Source organism: Heptranchias perlo, chromosome 27 (assembly GCF_035084215.1).
Source record: "Heptranchias perlo isolate sHepPer1 chromosome 27, sHepPer1.hap1, whole genome shotgun sequence".
Classification (NCBI taxonomy): domain Eukaryota; kingdom Metazoa; phylum Chordata; class Chondrichthyes; order Hexanchiformes; family Hexanchidae; genus Heptranchias; species Heptranchias perlo.
In genome coordinates this window covers 169,111-189,694 of record NC_090351.1, presented here as the reverse complement: position 1 = coordinate 189,694, position 20,584 = coordinate 169,111, and the positions used below count along the sequence as shown (strand labels likewise).

Sequence of the window (20,584 nt, the reverse complement as noted above, 5' to 3'; positions counted from 1 at the left end):
ACAGTCACACAGGATGTCATTTGTGACTTTATAGAATCATAGAAGTTTACAACATGGAAACAGGCCCTTCGGCCCAACATGTCCATGTCGCCCAGTTTATACCACTAAGCTAGTCCCAATTGCCTGCACTTGGCCCATATCCCTCTATACCCATCTTACCCATGCAACTGTCCAAATGCTTTTTAAAAGACAAAATTGTACCCGCCTCGACGACTGCCTCTGGCAGCTCGTTCCAGACACTCACCACCCTTTGAGTGAAAAAATTGCCCCTCTGGACCCTTTTGTATCTCTCCCCTCTCACCTTAAATCTATGTCCCCTCGTTATAGACTCCCCAACCTTTGGGAAAAGATTTTGACTATCTACCTTATCTATGCCCCTCATTATTTTATAGACTTGTATAAGATCACCCCTTAACCTCCTACTCTCCAGGGAAAAAAGTCCCAGTCGATCTAACCTCTCCCTATAAGTCAAACCATCAAGTCCCGGCAGCATCCTAGTAAATCTTTTCTGCACTCTTTCTAGTTTAATAATATCCTTTCTATAATAGGGTGACCAGAACTGTACACAGTATTCCAAATGTGACCTTACCAATGTCTTGTACAACTTCAACAAGACATCCCAACTCCTGTATTCAATGTTCTGACCAATGAAACCAAGCAAGCTGAATGCCTTCTTCACCACCCTATCTGCCTGCGACTCCACTTTCAAGGAGCTATGAACCTGTACTCCTAGATCTCTTTGTTCTATAACTCTCCCCAACGCCCTACCATTAACGGAGTAGGTCCTGGCCCGATTCGATCTCCCAAAATGCATCACCTCACATTTATCTAAATTAAACTCCATCTGCCATTCATCGGCCCACTGGCCCAATTTATCAAGATCCCGTTGCAATCCTAGATAACCTTCTTCACTGTCCACAACGCCACCAATCTTGGTGTCATCTGCAAACTTACTAACCATGCCTCCTAAATTCTCATCCAAATCATTAATATAAATAACAAATAACAGCGGACCCAGCACCGATCCCTGAGGCACACCGCTGGTCACAGGCCTCCAATTTGAAAAACAACCCTCCACACCCACCCTCTGTCTTCTGTCGTCAAGCCAATGTTGTATCCAATTGGCTACCTCACCTTGGATCCCGTGAGATTTAACCTTATGTAACAACCTACCATGCGGCACCTTGTCAAAGGCTTTGCTAAAGTCCATGTAGACCACGTCTACTGCAGAGCCTTCATCTATCTTCTTGGTTACCCCTTCAAAAAACTCAATCAAATTCGTGAGACATGATTTTCCTCTCACAAAACCATGCTGACTGTTCCTAATCAGTCCCTGCCTCTCCAAATGCCTGTAGATCCTGTCCCTCAGAATACCCTCTAACAACTTACCCACTACAGATGTCAGGCTCACTGGTCTGTAGTTCCCAGGATTTTCCCTGCCGCCCTTCTTAAACAAAGGCACAACATTTGCTACCCTCCAATCTTCAGGCACCTCACCTGTAGTGGTGGATGATTCAAATATCTCTGCTAGGGGACCCGCAATTTCCTCCCTAACCTCCCATAACGTCCTGGGATACATTTCATCAGGTCCCGGAGATTTATCTACCTTGATGCGCGTTAAGACTTCCAGCACCTCCCTCTCTGTAATATGTACACTCCTCAAGACATCACTATTTATTTCCCCAAGTTCCCTAACATCCATGCCTTTCTCAACCGTAAATACCGATGCGAAATATTCATTTAGGATCTCACCCATCTCTTGTGGTTCCGCACATAGATGACCTTGTTGATCCTTCAGAGGCCCTACTTTCTCCCTAGTTAATCTTTTGCCCTTTATGTATTTGTAGAAGCTCTTTGGATTCACCTTTGCCTTATCTGCCAAAGCAATCTCATGTCCCCTTTTTGCCCTCCTGATTTCTCTCTTAACTCTACTCCGGCAATCTCTATACTCTTCAAGGGATCCACTTGATCCCAGCTGCCTATGCATGTCATATGCCTCCTTCTTCTTTCTGACTCGGGCCTCAATCTCCCGAGTCATCCAAGGTTCCCTCCTTCTACCAGCCTTGCCCTTTACTTTATAAGGAATGTGCTTACCCTGAACCCTGGTTAACACACTTTTGAAAGCCTCCCACTTACCAGTCGTCCCTTTGCCTGCCAACAGACTCTCCCAATCAACTTCTGAAAGTTCCTGTCTAATACCATCAAAATTGGCCTTTCCCCAATTTAGAATTTTAACTTTTGGGCCAGACCTATCATTCTCCATAGCTATCTTAAAACTAATGGAATTATGATCACTGGTCCCAAAGTGATCCCTCACTAACACTTCTGTCACCTGCCCTTCCTTATTTCCCAAGAGGAGGTCAAGTTTTGCCCCCTCTCTAGTCGGGCCATCCACATACTGAATAAGAAATTCCTCCTGAATACACTCAACAAATTTCTCTCCATCCAAGCCCCTAATGCTATGGCTGTCCCAGTCAATGTTGGGAAAGTTAAAGTCCCCTACTATTACCACCCTATTTTTCTTGCAGCTGTCTGTAATCTCCTTACATATTTGCTCCTCAATTTCCCGTTGACTATTTGGGGGTCTGTAGTACAATCCTATCAACGTGATCTCTCCCTTCTCATTTTTCAGTTCTACCCATATAGACTCAGTGGGCGAACCCTCAGATATATCCCCTCTCACTACTGCCGTGATGTTCTCCCTAATCAAGAACGCAACTCCCCCTCCTCTCTTACCTCCTGCTCTATCTTTCCTATAGCATCTGTACCCTGGAACATTGAGCTGCCAGTCCTGCCCCTCCCTTAGCCATGTTTCAGTAATAGCTATAACATCCCAGTCCCATGTACCCATCCATGCCCTGAGTTCATCTGCCTTGCCCATCAGACTTCTTGCATTGAAATAAATGCAGTTTAATCTCGACTTCCCTTGGTCTTTGCCCTGCTTTCTCAGACCATCTGTCCGGTCATGTTTTGTACACTCTCCCTTACTGCCTTTTGTTTCTGTCACCACTTTACTTCCCACTGACTTCCTGCATCGATTCCCATCCCCCTGCCACTTTAGTTTAAACCCTCCCCAACAGCACTAGCAAACACTCCCCCTAGGACATTGGTTCCAGTCCTGCCCAGATGCAGACCGTCCAATTTGTACTGGTCCCACCTCCCCCAGAACCGGTTCCAATGTCCCAGGAATTTGAATCCCTCCCTCTTGCACCATCTCTCAAGCCACGTATTCATCCTAGCTATCCTGTCATTCCTACTCTGACTAGCCCGTGGCACTGGTAGCAATCCTGAGATTACTACCTTTGAGGTCCTACTTTTTAGTTTAACTCCTAACTCCCGAAATTCAGCTTGTAGGACCTCATCCCGTTTTTTACCTATATCGTTGGTACCTATATGCACCACGACAACTGGCTGTTCACCCTCCCCCTCCAAAATGATAAGGGTCCTTTGATAAGGGTCGTTTCAGTCCTGTGGCAGGGGCGGAAACCTGATTGGAGGGATTCAAGCGTGGAGTTGTGGGAAAGATGGGTACAGAGGGGGTCAAAGCTTGGAACAGAAATGGACTGTGTAGCCACTGGGATTGATCCATGAAACACACTGGCCCATTCTGACATTGAAAAGCTTATCAAAGTGTCTATGATTTCGCTCAGTCTCCATTGGCCTCAGACTGCAGGTTGGGAGAAAAACAGCCAAAGATCTTTGATTCAAACTCCTTTGAAGAAATACTGAAACAAGAGATGTTAAGCCCACATCCCTCAGAACCACATTGGGGGGGCTCCCGTGAGATTTAAACCCAGACAGTGCCCGAGGGCCTCGTCTCCTGTGGGTCACAAGATTCGACCTGTCCATTTAAACACAGGGACATGAAGTCACCTTCAGTCGCACTTTTTGTGAATTGTGGTCCTGCTCCCTGTTAACCTGTGGGAGAGGGGGGGAGGAGGGAGAGGGGGGAGAGGGTGGAGAGGAGAGGAGAGAGGGAGGGGGGAGAGGAGAGAGGGAGGAGGGAGAGGGGGGAGAGGAGGGAGAGAAGAGAGAGGGAGGGAAGAGAGGGGGAGAGGAGGGAGAGGAGAGAGGGAGGGGGAAAGGGGGGAGAGGAGAGAGCGAGGGGGAGAGAGGGAGGGGGAGAGGAGAGAGGGAGGGGGAATGGGGGCAGAGGAGAGAGGGAGGGGGAGAGGGGGAAGAGCAGAGAGGTAGGGGGAAAGGGGGCAGAGGAGAGAGGGGCAGAGGGGGGAGAGGAGGGAGCATGGGGAGAGGGGGAGAGGGGGGAAAGGGGGAGAGGAGGGAGCGGGAGCGGGGGAGAGGAGAGAGGAGGTGAGGGGGAGAGGAGAGAGGAGGAGAGGGGGAGAGGAGAGAGGGAGGGGAGAGAGGGGGGAGAGGCGAGAGGGGGAAGAGGCGAGAGGGGGAAGAGGGGGAGAGGAGAGAGGGAGGGGGGAGAAGGGGAGAGGAGAGAGGGGGGAGTGTGGAAGAGGAGAGAGGGAGGGGGGAGAGTGGGTGGGGGAGAGGAGAGAGGGAGGGGGTCGAGAGCGTGGAGCGGGGTAAGTGGAGAGAGCAGGGGAGGAGAGGGAGGAGCAGAGAGGGAGAGGAGTGAGAGTGAGGGGATGAAGGAGGATAGAGGGGAGAAGGGGAGGAAGGGAGGGGAGGGGAGAGAGGGCAGAAGTGGAGGAGGGGAGGAGCGTGGGGGAGGGAGGGGAAGGGGAGAGGGGGTGGAAGGGGAGGAGAGGAGGGGAGGAGAGGAGGGGAGGGAGGGGGAGGGAGGGGAGAAGGAGAGAGGGGAGGAGGAGAGAGGGGAGGAGGAGAGAGGGGAGGAGGAGAGAGGGGGGAGGGGAGAGGGGAGGAGGGGAGGGGGAGAGAGGGGAGGGGGAGAGAGGGGAGGAGCATGGGGGAGGGAGGGGAAGGGGAGAGGGGGTGGAAGGGGAGGAGAGGAGGGGAGGGAGGGGAGGGGGAGAGAGGGGAGGGGAGGGGGGGGAGGGAGCTGAGGAGGGGAGGGGGAGGGAGGGGAGAGGGGGATGGAGGGGATGAGGGGACGGGAGAGAGGAGCAGAGGGGAGGAGAGGAGAGGAGAGGAGGGGAGGGGAGGGAGGGAGGAGAGGGAGGAGGAGGGGAGAGGAGGAGGAGGGGAGAGGGAGAGAGGCAGCCCGTTTCTTCAGGTGATCCCTGTCTTAACCCCAAGAGTAGCAAAACCTCAGGCAAACTGCTTTATTATTGTCCCCCAGTGCACACGAATGATGAATGAACACACACACACACACACACACACACGTACATGCACGTGTAGACACAAACATGCATTTGTACTCACACGCACTTGTACATACACACGCATCAGTACTCACACACACGTGTGCGCATACAGGCACACACACCTGTACATTTACACACATGCCTGTACTATCACAAGTATACACATACACACACAACTGTACACACACGTATTCACACATGTGTACTCCACACACTGACTCACCTTCAGTCCCTTCGCTCTGTTGATGGCTCTCAAAGGTCTGAGCACTCGAAGGACTCGAAGAATCTTTACCACAGAGATAGCACTAGACCTGGAAAGGAAGAGCAGAGACTCAGCTCCTCAACTCAACTGGAAGTTTCAACTCTCACCTGCAATCTGTCAGCCCAGGTACTGTGACTGAGCAAGTTCCTGCCTGCATCAATTCCAGACAACTCTTCAACACACAGCTGACATTGTAACATTTTAGAAATGTCATGGAAGATTTCGTTAGGAAGAGACACTGATATCCTGCTAAAAGCAGTCTTCATATCATTGCAATTAGTCGTTGCATTACATGTATAGAAGAGGAGAGAAGCATTATACTACATGGTACCGCAAGGAACCAGAATGGGCATTACACTGTATGGTAACACATTCATGTGCAAAAATGCATTATGCGACACAGTATCATGCTGATCCAGAACAGGATGTTACACTGCACAGTACCGCATTGATGTACAACTGCGAGTTACAGCACAGGCACACTTTGCTCTCGAACAATGTCACACTGGATAATATTACATTAATTTAGAATAATGTGTCACATTTCACATTTTGATCCAGATTAACATGTCACACTGGATGATCTGACACTGATCCAGAGCAGTGTGTTACACTGGATGGTATGACACTGATCTAGAACAGTGTGTTACACTGGAGGGCATGGCACTAACCTAGACCAGTGTGTTACACTGGATGGCATGACACTGACCTAGAACAGTGTGTTACACTGGATGGCATGACACTGATCTAGAACAGTGTGTTGCACTGGATGGCATAACACTAATCTGGAACAGTGTGCCACACAGGATGGAAAACACTGATCTGGAACAGTGTGTTGCACTGGATGGTATAACACTGATCTAGAACAGTGTGTTACACAGTATGGTATAACACTGATCTGGAACAGTGTGTTGCACTTGATGGTATAACACTGATCTAGAACAGTGTGCTACATTGGATGGTATAACACTGATCTAGAACAGTGTGCTACACAGGATGGTATAACACTGATCTAGAACCGTGTGCTGCGGAGGATGGTATAACGTTGATCTAGAACGGTGTGCTGCACTGGATGGTATAACACTGATCTAGAACAGTGTGTCACACAGGATGGTATAACACTTATCTAGAACAGTGTGTCACACCGGATGGTACAACACTGATCTAGAACAGTGTGTTGCACCGGATGGTATAACACTGATCTAGAACAGTGTGTTACACAGTATGGTATAACACTGATCTGGAACAGTGTGTTGCACTTGATGGTATAACACTGATCTAGAACAGTGTGCTACATTGGATGGTATAACACTGATCTAGAACAGTGTGCTACACAGGATGGTATAACACTGATCTAGAACAGCGTGCTACAGAGGATGGTATAACACTGATCTAGAACAGTGTGGTGCACCGGATGGTATAACACTGATCTAGAACAGTGTGTCACACAGGATGGTATAACACTTATCTAGAACAGTGTGTCAAACCGGATGGTACAACACTGATCTAGAACAGTGTGTTGCACCGGATGGTATAACACTGATCTAGAACAGTGTGTTACACAGGATGGTATAACACTGATCTAGAACAGTGTGTTACATTGGATGGTATAACACTGATCTAGAACAGTGTGTTACACAGGATGGTATAACACTGATCTAGAACAGTGTGTTACATTGGATGGTACAATGTTGATCTGGAATAGTGTATTACACTGACATCACAACATACACAACAACAACTTACATTTATATAGCACCTTTAACACAGTAAAACATGCTCCACAGGAGCATAATCAGACAAAGGAGGACCAGGCCGGTCATGCAGGAGTCCCCTGGGGGCATTTCGCTCTCTAATCAGTATTCTGGTGGGGGAGAGGGTTCCTCTGGGGAGTGCAGCCAGAGCGAAGTCCACACCACCTCAACTGTACAGGGGGGTGGAGAAAGATCGGGAGAGCAATAGTGACAGGGGATTCTATAGTCAGGGGAGCAGACAGGTGTTTCTGCGGCCACAGATGTGATTCCAGGATGGTATGTTGCCTCCCTGGTACCAGGGTCATGGATGTCACCGAGCGGCTACAGAACACTCTGGGGGGGGGGGGGGGAGAACAGCCAGAGGTCGCGGTCCATATCAGGACCAACGACATAGGTAGAAAGAGGGATGAGGTCCTGCAGGCAGATTTTAAGGAGTTAGGAAAGAGATTAACAAGCAGGACCTCAAAGGTAGTAATCTCCGGATTACTCCCAGTGCCTCGCGTCGGTGAGTATAGAAATAGGAGGATAGAGCAGATGAATGTGTGTCTGGAGAGATGGTGCAGGAAGGAGGGCTTTAGATTCCTGGGGCATTGGGACCGGTTCTGGGGGAGGTGGGACCTGTACAGGCCGGACAGGTTGCACCTCAACGGAGTTGGGATCAATGTCCTCACGGGGAGGTTCACTCGTGCTGTGGGGGAGGCGGGGTTTAAACTAATTGACAGGGGGGTGGGCACCAGGATGTAGCAATGGAAAGGAGAAACAAGGTGCACAAAGGATCAGGAGAGACAGATAGCACTAGAGCAAGAAATAGGTGGGGTCAGACTGAGAGAGAATACGAGAAGGTCTAAGCTAGGTTTACAGTGCATGTTGTAAACACACGAAGCCTGGTGAATAAGGTTGGTGAGCTGCAGATGCAAATAAACACATGGGATTATGATGTGGTGGCGATAACGGAGACCAGGCTCAAAAAAGGGCAGGATTGGGTACTAAATATTCCTGGATACAAGGTGTTCAGGAAAGATAGGGAAGGAAAAAAAGGGGGGGGGGTTGCAGTATTGATTAAGGAGAATATTGCAGTACTGGAGAGAAAGGATGTCCTGGAGGGGTCAAGGACAGAATCTATTTGGTTAGAGTTAATAAATAATAGAGGTGCCATTACACTACTGGGTGTATTCTAAAGGCCACCAACTAGTGGGAACGGTATAGAGGATTTTCAGGGAAATTACAGAGAGGTGCAAAAGCCATAGAGTAGTGATAATGGGGGATTTCAACAATCCTAATATAAACTGGGATAGAAATATTATAAGGGGCAAAGAGGGGGAGGAATTTTTGAAGTGTGTTCAGGAGAACTTTCTTGACCAGTACGTTTCCTGCCCAACGAGGAAGGAGGCATTGCTAGATCGAGTTCCAGGGAATGAGGTGGGTCAAGTGGAGCAAGTGTCAGTGGGGGATCATTTAGGGAGCAGCGATCATAGTATCATAAGGTTTAGAATAGCTATGGAAAAGGACACGGACCACTCTAAAGTAAAAATACTCAATTGGAGGAGGGCCAATTTCAATGGGATGAGAACAGATCTGGCCCGGGTAAATTGGAATCAAAGATTGGCAGGCAAAACTGTAATTGAACAATGGGCGGCCTTTAAGGAGGAGATGGTTCAGGTACAGTCTAGGCACATTCCCACAAGGGGGAAAGGTAAGGCAACTGAAGCCAGAGCTCCCTGGTTGACAAAAGAGATAGAGAGTAAGATGAAACAGAAAAAAGGGGTGTATGACAGATGTCAGGTTGTTAACACAAGTGAGAACCAGGCAGAATACAGAAAGTTCAGAGGGGAAGTAAAAAAGGAAATAAGAGGGGCAAAGAGAGAGTATGAGAATAGACTGGCGGCCAACGTAAAAGGGAATCCAAAAGTATTCCATTGGCATGTAAACAGCAAATGGGTAGTAAGAGGAGGGGTGGGGCCGATTAGCGACCATAAAGGAGATCTACTCAAGGAGGCAGAGGGCATGGTCGAGGTACTAAATGAGTACTTTGCATCTGTCTTTACCAAGTAAGAAGATGCTGCCAAAGTCTCAGTAAAGGAAGATGTAGTTGAGATACTGGATGGGCTAAAAATCGATAAAAAGGAGATACTAGAAAGGCTGGCTGTACTTAAAGTGGATAAGTCACCCGGAGATGGGATGCATCCTAGGTTGCTGAGGGAAGTAAGGGTGGAAATTGCGGAGGTACTGGCCATAATCTTCCAAACATCCTTAGCTACGGGGGTGGTGCCAGAGGACTAGAGAATTACAAATATTACACCCTTGTTCAAAAAAGGGTGCAAGGATAAACCCAGCAACTACAGGCCAGTCAGTTTAACCTTGGTGGTCGGGAAACTGAGAAACGATAATCTGGGACAGAATGAACAGTCTCTGGACTAGTGTGGATTGATTAGGGAAAGCCAGCACGGATTTGTTAAATGCAAATCGTATTTAACAAACTTGATAGAGTTTTTGACAAGGTAACAGAGAGGGTAGATGAGGGCAATGCGGATGATGCAGTGTATACAGATTTTCAAAAGGCATTTGATAAAGTGCCGCATAATAGGCTTGTCATCAAGATTGAAGCCCATGGAATAAAAGGGGCTGTAGCAGCATGGATACAGAATTGGCTTATTTTTTATTTGCTCATGGGGTATGGGCATCGCTGGCAAGGCCGGCATTTATTGCCCATCCCGAATTGCCCTTGAGAAGGTGGTGGTGAGCCGCCTTCTTGAACCGCTGCAGTCCGTGTGCTGAAGGTTCTCCCACAGTGCTGTTAGGAAGGGAGTTCCAGGATTTTGACCCAGCGGCGATGAAGGAATGGCGATATATTTCCAAGTCGGGATGGTGTGTGACTTGGAGGGGAACGTGCAGGTGGTGTTGTTCACATGTGCCTGCTGCCCTTGTCCTTCTAGGTGGCAGAGGTTTGTGAGGTGCTGTCGAAGAAGCCTTGGCGAGTTGCTGCAGTGCATCCTGTGGATGGTACACACTGCAGCCACAGTGCGCCGGTGGTGAAGGGAGTGACTGTTTCGGGTGGTGGATGGGGTGCCAATCAAGCGGGCTGCTTTGTGCTGAATGGTGTCGAGCTTCTTGAGTGTTGCTGGAGCTGCACTCGTCCAGGCAAGTGGAGAGTATTCCATCACACTCCTGACTTGTGGAAAGGCTTTGGGGAGTCAGGAGGTGAGTCACTCGCAGCAGAGGTTTCTGGTCAATGGTGACCCCCAGAATGTTGATGGTGGGGGATTCAGCGATGGTAATGCCGTTGAATGATAAGGGGAGGTGGTTGACTCTCTCTTGTTGGAGATGGTCATTGCCTGGCACTTGTCTGGTGTGAATGTAACTTGCCACTTATCAGCACAAGCCTGGATGTTGTCCAGGTCTTGCTGCATGGAGGCACGGATTGCTTCATTATCTGAGGGGTTCTGAATGGAACTGAACACTGTGCAGTCATCAGTGAACATCCCCATTTCTGACCTTATGATGGAGGGAAGGTCATTGATGAAGCAGCTGAAGATGGTTGGGCCTAGGACACTGCCTTGAGGAACTCCTGCAGCAATGTCCTGGGGCTGAGATGATTGGCCTCCAACAACCACTAACATCTTCCTTTGTGCTAGGTATGACTCCAGCCATTTATTCCTACTCTCTGTTTCCTGTCTGTTAACCAATTTTCAATCCATGCCAGTATATTACCACCAATCCCATGTGCTTTAATTTTGCACACTAACCTCTTATGTGGGACTTTATCAAAGGCCTTCTGAAAATCCAAATACACCATATCCACTGGTTCTCCCTTATCTATTCTACCAGTTATATCCTCAAAAAACTCCAGTAGGTTTGTCAAACATGATTTCCCTTTCATAATTCCATGTTGTCTTAGACTTTGTCCAATCCCGTTGATATTTTCTAAGTGTCCTGTTATCACATCCTTTATAATAAACTCTAGCATTTTCCCTACTACTGATGTTAGGCTAACTGGTCTGTAGTTCCCTGTTTTCTCTCTCCCTCCTTTTTTAAATAGTGGGGTTACATTTGCCACCCTCCAATCTGCAGGAACTGTTCCATAATCTATAGAATTTTGGAAGATGACAACTAATGCATCCACTATCTCCATGGCTACCTCTTTTAGTACTCTGGGATGCAGATTATCAGGCCCTGGGGATTTATTGGCTTTCAGTCCCATTAATTTCTCCAATACTATTTTTTTACTGATACTAATTTCCTTTAATTCCTCCTTCTCACTAGTCCCTTGGTTCCCTAGCATTTCTGGGAAGTTATTTGTGTCCTCTTCCACGAAGACAGAACCAAAGTATTTGTTTAATTGCTCTGCCATTTCCTTGTTCCCCATTATAAATTCTCCCGTTTCTGACTGTAAGGGACCTACATTTGTCTTCACTAATCTTTTCCTTTTTACATACTTGTACAAGCTTTTACAGTCCACTTTTATGTTCCTTGCAAGTTTATTCTCATACTCTATTTTTCCCCTCTTAATCAATCTCTTGGTCCCTTTTTGCTGAATTCTAAACTGCTCCCAATCCTCAGGATTGCTACTTATGAAGGGTCTAGACAGAATAGATAAAGAGAAACTGTTCCCATTGGCAGAAGGGTCAGGAACCAGAGGATATAGGTACACATGATTGGCAAAAGAACCAAAGGTGACATGAGGAAAAACTTTTTTACACAGCGAGTGGTTAGGATCTGGAATGCACTGCCTGAAGGGGTGGTGGAGGCAGATTCAATCATGGCCTTCAAAAGGGAACTGGATAAGTACTTGAATGGAAAAAATTTGCAGGGTTACAGGGATAGGGTGGGTGAGTAAACTAGCTAGAGTGCTCTCGCATTGAGCCAGCACGGACTCAATGGGCCGAATGGCTCCTTCCGTGCTGTAACCTTTCTATGATTCTATGAAAATTTGACACCGAGCCACATAAGGAGATATTAGGACAGGTGATCAAAAGCTTGGTCAAAGAGGTAAGTTTTAAGGAGCATCTTAAAGGAGGAGAGAGGAAGAGGAGAGGCAGAGAGATTTGGAGAGGAAATTCCAGAGCTTAGGGTCTAGACAGCTGAAGGCACGGCCGCCGATGGTGGAACAATGGAAATCAGGATGCGCAAGTGGCCAGAATTGGAGGAGCGCAGAGATCTCGGAGGGTTGTAGGGCTGGAGTAGGTTACAGAGATAGGGAGGGACGAGACCACGGAGGGATTTGAAAACAAGGATGTGAATTTTAAAATCGAGGCATTGCTGGACCAGGAGCCAATGTAGGTCAGTGAGCACAGGGGTGATGGGAGAACAGGACTTGGTGCGAGTTAGGATACAGGCAGCAGAGTTTAGGATGAGCTCGAGTTTATGGAGGGTGGAAGATGGGAGGCCGGCCAGCAGAGCATTGGAATAGTCAAGTCTGGAGGTATCTAAGGCATTTGATATGCTGAGCAGGTGAAATGAACAAAGATGGGAGGAGGCTCTTGTGCAGCATGAACACCCCCATAGATTGGTTGGGCAGAACCACATGGCACTCACTCGATATTGGGACAACTCCACATTTTTAAAAATCTAAAATATATAAAATATTAAAAATATAACATGAAACTCATAAAAGTAGTAAACAGTGAGGAGGCTAGTAGTAGACTTCAGGAGGACATAGACAGACTGGTGAAATGAGCAGAAATGTGGCAGGTGAAATTTAATGTCGAGAAGTGTGAAGTGCATTTTGGTTGGAAGAATGAGGAGAGGCAAAATAAACTAGATGGTACAATATTTAAAGTGGGTGTAGGAACAGACAGACCTGTGGGTGTATGTACACAAATCTTTGAAGGTGGCAGGACAAATTTCAATAGTGGCCGATTCAATAATAACTTCCAAAAAGGAATTGGATAAATACTTGAAGTGGAAAAATTTACGGGGCTACGGGGAAAAAACAGGGGAGTGGGACTAATTGGATAGCTCTTTCAAAGAGCCGGCACAGGCATGATGGGCCGAATGGCCTCCTCCTGTGCTGTAAGATTCTATGATGCTATGGAGTAAAAACAAGTTGAGATGACATGGATTGGTGAGCCGGACTCACTGTTATACTCACTGGATTCCGAAGGAGATGAGAGAGACACTGACCACCAACAGGTCCAGCATATTGAAAGAATTCCGACAAAAGGAGCCTTTGTGTAGGAAAGCACCATAGGTCGTCATCTACATAGAGAGAGAGAGAGAGAGTGAGAGAGAGAGGGGGAGAGAGAGGGAGAGAGAGGGAGAGAGAGAGAGAGAGAGAGGGGGGGAGAGAGAGAGCGCGAGGGGGGGAGAGAGAGAGCGCGAGGGGGGGAGAGAGAGAGCGCGAGGGGGCGAGAGAGAGAGAGGGGGAGAGAGAGGGAGAGAGAGAGAGAGAGGGAGAGAGAGAGAGAGAGAGAGTGTGTGAGAGAGAGCGAGGGGGCGAGAGAGAGAGAGGGGGAGAGAGAGAGAGAGAGAGAGGGAGAGAGAGAGAGAGTGTGTGAGAGAGAGCGAGGGGGCGAGAGAGAGAGAGGGGGAGAGAGAGAGAGAGGGGGAGAGAGGGAGAGGGGGAGAGAGAGGGCGAGAGAGAGAGAAATAGAAAGGGTGAGAGAGAGAGAGAAAAAAAATGGAGGGAGACAGAGAGAAATAGAGGGAGAGAGAGAAGAGAGAGGGTGAAAGAGAGGGTGAGAGAAAGAGAGAGAGCGAGAAATAGAGAACGAGAAATAGAGACAGAGAGCAAGAAATAGAGAGCGAGAAATAGAGAGAGAGAGAAATAGGGAGAGAGAAATAGGGAGAGAGAGAGACAGTGAGAGAGAGAGGGTGAGAGAGAGAGAAAGAGGTGGTGAGAGAGACAGAAATAGAGAGGGTGAGAGAAAGAGAAATAGAGCGAGAGAAAGGGTGAGAGAGAAAGAGAGAGAGACAGAAATAGAGAGAGAGGGTGAAAGAGAGAGAGAGAAATAGAGAGAGGGTGAGAGAGAGGGAAATAGAGAGTGAGAGAGAGAGAAAGGGAGAGAGAGAGAAAGGGGAGAGAGAGAGAGAGAGGGTGAGAGAAATAGAGAGCGAGAGAGAGAGAAAGAAACATACGAAATAGGAGCAAGAGTAGGCCATTCGGCCCTTCAGGCCTGCTCTGCCATTCAAAATGATCATGGCTGATCATCGAACTCAGTACCCTGTTCCCACTTTTCCCCCATATCCCTTGATCCCTTTAGCATTAAAAAATATATCTATCTCCTTCTTGAATACATCTAATGACTTGGCCTCCACTGCCTTCTGTGGTAGAGAATTCCACAGGTTCACCACCCTCTGAGTGAAGAAATTTCTCCTCATCTCGGTTCTAAATGGCATACCCCGTATCCTGAGACTGTGACCCCTGGTTCTGGACTCCCCAGCCATCGGGAACATCCTCCCTGCATCTAGTTTGTCTAGTCCTGTTAGAATTTTATATGTTTCGATGAAATCACCTCTCATTCTTCTAAACTCGAGTGAATATAGTCCTAGTCGACCCAATCTCTCCTCATACGTCAGACCTGCCATCCCAGGAATCAGTCTGGTAAACCTTTGTTGCACTCCCTCCATGGCAAGGACATCCTTCCTCAGATAAGGAGACCAAAACTGCACACAATACTCCAGATGTGGTCTCACCAAGGCCCTGTATAACTGCAGTAAGACATCCCTGTTCCTGTACTCAAATCCTCTTGCAATGAAGGCCAACATACCATTCGCCTTCCTAACTGCTTGCTGCACCTGAATGCTCGCTTTCAGCGACTGGTGTACAAGGACACCCAGGTCTCGTTGCACCTCCCCTTTTCCCAATCTATCACCATTCAGATAATAATCTGCTTTTCTGTTTTTACAACCAAAGTGGATAACCTCACATTTATCCACATTATACTGCATCTGCCATGTTCTTGCCCATTCACCCAACTTGCCTAAATCACATTGGAGCCTCTTTGCATCCTCCTCACAGCTCACATTCCACCCCAGCTTTGTGTCGTCTACAAATTTGGAAATGTTACATTTAGTTCCCTCATCCAAATCATTGATATATATTGTGAATAGCTGGGGCCCAAGCACTGATCCCTGCGGTACCCCACTAGTCACTGCCTGCCACCCGGAAAAAGACCCGTTTATTCCTACTCTCTGTTTCCTGCCTGTCAACCAATTCTCAATCCATGCCAGTATATTCCCCCAATCCCATGTGCTTTAATTTTGCACACTAACCTCTTGTGTGGGACCTTATCAAAAGCCTTCTGAAAATCCAAATACATCACATCCACTGGTTCTCCCTGATCTATTCTACTAGTTATATCCTCAAAAAACTCCAGTAGATTTGTTAAGCATGATTTCCCTTTCATAAACCCATGCTGACTTTGTCCAATCCTGTTAATGCCTTCCAAGTGTTCTGTTATCACATCCTTTATAATAGACTCGAGCATTTTCCCCACTACTGATGTTAGGCTAACTGGTCTGTAATTCCCTGTGTTTTCTCTCCCTCGTTTTTTAAATAGTGGGGTTACATTTGCCATCCTCCAATCGGCAGGAACTGTTCCAGAGTCTATAGAATTTTGGAAGATGACCACCAATGCATCCACTATTTCCAGGGCCACTTCCTTTAGTACTCTGGGATGTAGATTATCAGGCCCTGGGGATTTGTCAGCCTTTAGCCCCATTAATTTCCCCAGCACTATTTTTTAAATTAATATTAGTTTCCTTCAGTTCCTCCCTCTCACTAGACCCTTGGTTCCTGAACATTTCTGGCAGGTTATTTGTGTCCTCCTTTGTGAAGACAGAACCAAAGTATGTGTTTAATTGTTCTGCCATTTCTTTGTTCCCCATTTCTGAATGTAAGGGACCTACATTTGTCTTCACTAATCTTTTTTTCTTGACATATTTATAGAAGTTTTTACACTCAGTTTTTATGTTCCCTGTTAGTTTACTCTCATACTCTATTTTTCCCCTCTTAATCAATCTCTTTGTCCTCCTTTGCTGAATTCCGAGCTGCTTCCAATCCTCAGGCATGCTGCTTTTTCTGGCAATTTTATATGTCTCCTCTTTGGATCTAATACTATCCCTAATTTCTTTTGTAAGCCACGGTTGAGCCACCTTTCCTGTTTTATTTTTGCACCAGACAGGAATGAATAACTGTAATTCCTGCATACGTTCTTTAAATATTAGCCATTGCCTGTCCACTGTCATCCCTTTCAGTAAAGTTCCCCAATCTATCATAGCCAACTCTCACCTCAGACGTTCGTAATTTCCTTTATTTAGATTCAGGACCCTAGTTTCGGATTCAAGTACTTCACTCTCCACCTTAATGAGGAATTCTATCATGTTATGGTCGCTCTTCCCTAAGGGACCCCGCACAACAAGATTGTGAATTAATCCTTTCTCATTGCACAATTCCCAGTCTAGAATCGCCTGTTCTCTAGTTGGTTCCTCAACGTATTGGTCCAGAAAACCATCACGTACACACTCCAGGAATTCCTCCCTCACAATATTATTGCTAATTTGGTTTGACCAATCTATATGTAGATTAAAGTCACCCATGATTATAGTTGTGCCCTTCTTGCATGCGTCTCTAATTTCCTGTTTAATGCCCTCCCCTACATCTCCACTACTGTTTGGGGGCCTATCGACAACCCCCACCAACGTTTTCTGCCCCTTGGTGTTTCTTAGCTCCATCCATACAGATTCCACATGGTGATTTTCCGAGCCAATATCCTTCCTCACTATTGCATTGATTTCCTCCTTTACTAACAACGCTACCCCACCTCCTTTCCCTGTTTGCCTGTCCTTCCTAAATATTAAATACCCCTGGATGTTCAGTTCCCATCCTTGGTCACCCTGCAGCCATGTCTCCATAATCGCAACTATATCATACCCGTGAATATCTATCTGCACTGTTAATTCATCGAGCTTATTGCGAATGCTCCGCGCATTAAGACACAATGCCTTTAGACTTGTCTTTTTAAGATTGCTCATCATCTTAGTTTTATTTTGCACTCTGGCCCTATTTGTTTTTCGCCCTTGTTTTCTCTGCCTTCCACTATTGCTTCTTCCCTTTCTGTTTAAACCTTCCCCAACAGCACTAGCAAACAGCCCCGCGAGGACATTGGTCCCGGTCCTGCTCGGGTGTAACCCGTCCCACTTGTACAGGTCCCACCTTCCCCAGAACCGGTCCCAATGTCCCAGGAATCTAAATCCCTCCCTCCTACACCATCCCTGCAGCCACGCATTCATCCTGTCTATTCTCCTGTTCCTATACTCACTCGCACGTGGCACTGGCAGTAATCCTGAGATCACCACCTTTGAGGTCCTGCTTTTTAATTTATCTCCTAACTCCTTAAATTCACCTTGCAGGACCTCATCCCTTTTTTTAACCTATATCGTTGGTACCGATATGGACCATGACTACTGGCTATTCACCCTCCCCCTCCGTGACATCCTTGACCCGAGCACCAGGAAGGCAACATACCATCCTGGAGTCACGTTTGCGAGAGTGAGTGAGACAGAGGGAGAAATAGAGAGAGAGAGGGGGAGAGAGAGAAAGAAATCGAGAGAAAGAGAGAGAGAGGGTGAGAGAGAGAGAGGGTGAGAGAGAGAGAGAGAGTGTGAGAGAGAGGGTGAGAGAGAGAGAGGGTGAGAGAGAGAGAGAGAGAGAGAGTGTGAGAGAGAGGGTGAGAGAGAGAGAGAGTGAGAGAGAGGGTGAGAGAGAGAGAGAGTGAGAGAGAGAGAGGATGAGAGAGAGAGAGGCAGAGAGAGAGGGTGAGAGAGAGAGAAATAGAGAGGGTGAGAGAGAGAAATAGAGAGAAAGGGTGAGAGAGAAATAGAGAGCGAGGGTGGGAGAAAGAGAGAGGGTGAGAGAAAGAGAGAGAGAGAGAGACAGTGAGAGAGAGAAATAGAGAGAGAGGGAGGTTGAGAGAGAGGGTGAGAGAGAGCGAAATAGAGAGAGAGAGAGAGAGAGAGAGTGAGAGAGAGAGTGAGAGAGGGAGAGTGAGAGAGAGAGAGTGAGAGAGAGAGAGAAATATAGAGGGGGTGAGAGAGAGAAATAGACAGAGAGACAGAGAAATAGCGAGAGGGTGTGAGAGAAAGGAGAGAGAGAGGGTGAGAGAGAGAGAGAGAGAGAAATAGAAAGAGAGAGAGAGGGTGAGAGAGAGGGTGAGAGAGAGAGAGGGTGAGGGTGAGTATATGAGTTACAGGCAGGGAGAGAGGGAGGGTATCATAGTATCATGGTAGGTACAGCACAGGAGGAGGCTATTCTGCCCTATGTGCCTGTGCCAGCTCTTTTAAAGAATTATCCAATTAGTTCCACTCCCCTGCTCTTTCCCCAAAGTCCTGTAAATATTTTCCCTTCATGTTTTTATCCAATTCCCTTTTGAAAGTTATTATTCAATCTGCTTCCTTTCAGGCAGCGCATTCCAGATAATTACAAATCGCTGTGTAAAAAAATGTTTCCTCTTGTCACCTCTGGTTCTTTTGCCGATCTCCTTGAATCTGTGTCCTCTGGTTACCGACCCTTCTGCCACTGGAAACAGTTTCTCCTTATTTACTCTGTCTAAACCCATCGTGATTTTGAACACCTCAATTAAATCTCCCCTTAACCTTCTTTGCTCTAAAGAGAACAGTCCCAGCTTCTCCAGTCTCTCCACATAACTGAAGTCCCTCAACAATGGAACCATTCTCGTAAATCTCCTCTGCACTCTAAGGCCTTCACATCCTTCCTAAAGTGCGGTGCCCAAAATTGAACACAATACTGTTTTATAAAGGTTTAGAATAATTTCCTTGCTTTTGGACTCTATGCCTCTATTAATAAAGTCCAGGATCCCATCTGCTTTTTAACAGCCTTCTCAACTTGTCCTGCCACCTTCAAAGATTTGTCCACATACACCCCCAGGTCTCTCTGTTCCTGCTCCCCCTTTAAAATGGCATCATTTAGTTTTTATTGCCTCTCCTCATTCTGCCTACCAAAATATATCACTTCACACTTCTCTGCATTAAACTTCATCTGCCATGTGTTTGCCCATTTCATCAGTCTGTCTGTGTCCTCCAGAAGTCTGCTACTATCTACATTGTTTACGACATTTCTGAGTTTCGTTTCATCTGCAAATTTTGAAATTATACTCTCTGTACCCAAGTCCAGGTCATTAATATATATCAAAAAGAGCAGTGGTCCTAATCCCGACCCCTAGGAACACCACTGTATACTTCCCTCCAGTCTGAAAAACAACCGTTCACCACTACTCTCTGCTTTCTGTCCTGTAGCCAATTTTGTATCCACACTGCCACTGTCCCTTTAATCCCATGGGCTTTAATTTTGCTAATAAGTCTATTATGTGGTACTTTATCAAATGCCTTTTGAAAGTCCATATACACAACACCAACCGCACTACCCTCATCAACCCTCTCCGTTACTTCATCAAACAACTCAGTCTAGTTAAACAAACACAATCTTTCTTTAACAAATCCGTGCTGACTTTCATTTACTAGCCCAGACTTTTCCAAGTGACAATTAATTTTGTCCTGGATTATTGTCTCTAAAAGTTTCCCCACCACCGACATTAGACTGACTGGCCTGTAATTGCCGGGTTTATCCCTCTCCCCTTTTTTTGAACAGAGGTGTAACATTTCCAATCCTCCAGTCCTCCGGCACCATCCCCATATCTAAGGAGGATTGGAGGATTGTGGCCAGAGCCTCCGCAATTTGAGTTATGAGTTACAGGCATAGGGATAGAGATGGTATATGAGTTACTGACAGAGAGAGAGAGAGAGAAAGTTTGAGTTGCTGGCAGAGAGAAGGGATGTGAGTTACAGGCAGAGAGAGAAGGTATATGAGTTACTAACAGAGAGAGAGTATATGATTACTAACACAGTTACTAACACAGAGAGAGCAGCACCAGGCATACCTAAAAATGAGTAAAGCTCCAGCTCAGGACGACATGCATGCTAAACAGCGGAAGCAACATGCCATAGACAGAGCTAAGCAATTCCACAACCAACGGATCAGATCATAGCTCTGCAGTCCTGACACATCCCATCATGAATGGTGGTGGACATTAAACAACTAATGGGAGGAGGAGGCTCTGCAAACATCCCCATTCTCAATGATGGCAGAGTCCAGCACGTGAGTGCAAAAGACAAGGCTGAAGCGTTTGCAGCCATCTTCAGCCAGAAGTGCCGAGTGGATGATCCATCTCGGCCTCCTCTCGATATTCCCACCATCACAGAAGCCAGTCTTCAGCCAATTCGATTCACTCCACGTGATATCAAGAAATGGCCGAGTGCACTGGCGACAGCAAAATCTATGGGCCCCGACAACATCCCGGCTGTAGTGCTGAAGA

General features: G+C 47.0%; 1 protein-coding gene across 2 annotated transcripts in view; it reads right to left on the bottom strand.

The window, feature by feature from the left end:
* LOC137344336 (voltage-dependent L-type calcium channel subunit alpha-1S-like) overlaps positions 1-20,584 on the bottom strand; it is a 198,909-nt gene that overhangs the window by 13,193 nt on the left and 165,132 nt on the right. The window contains exons 20-21 of one of the 2 annotated variants that reach the window (XM_068007198.1): positions 13,345-13,451; positions 5,464-5,551 (exon numbers count right to left, since the gene is read on the bottom strand). In XM_068007198.1, the coding sequence (XP_067863299.1) occupies positions 5,464-5,551; positions 13,345-13,451 (195 nt within the window). Of the gene's footprint in view, positions 1-5,463; positions 5,552-13,344; positions 13,452-20,584 lie in introns of those variants that run through there. The other variant, XM_068007199.1, reaches the window with a different exon arrangement.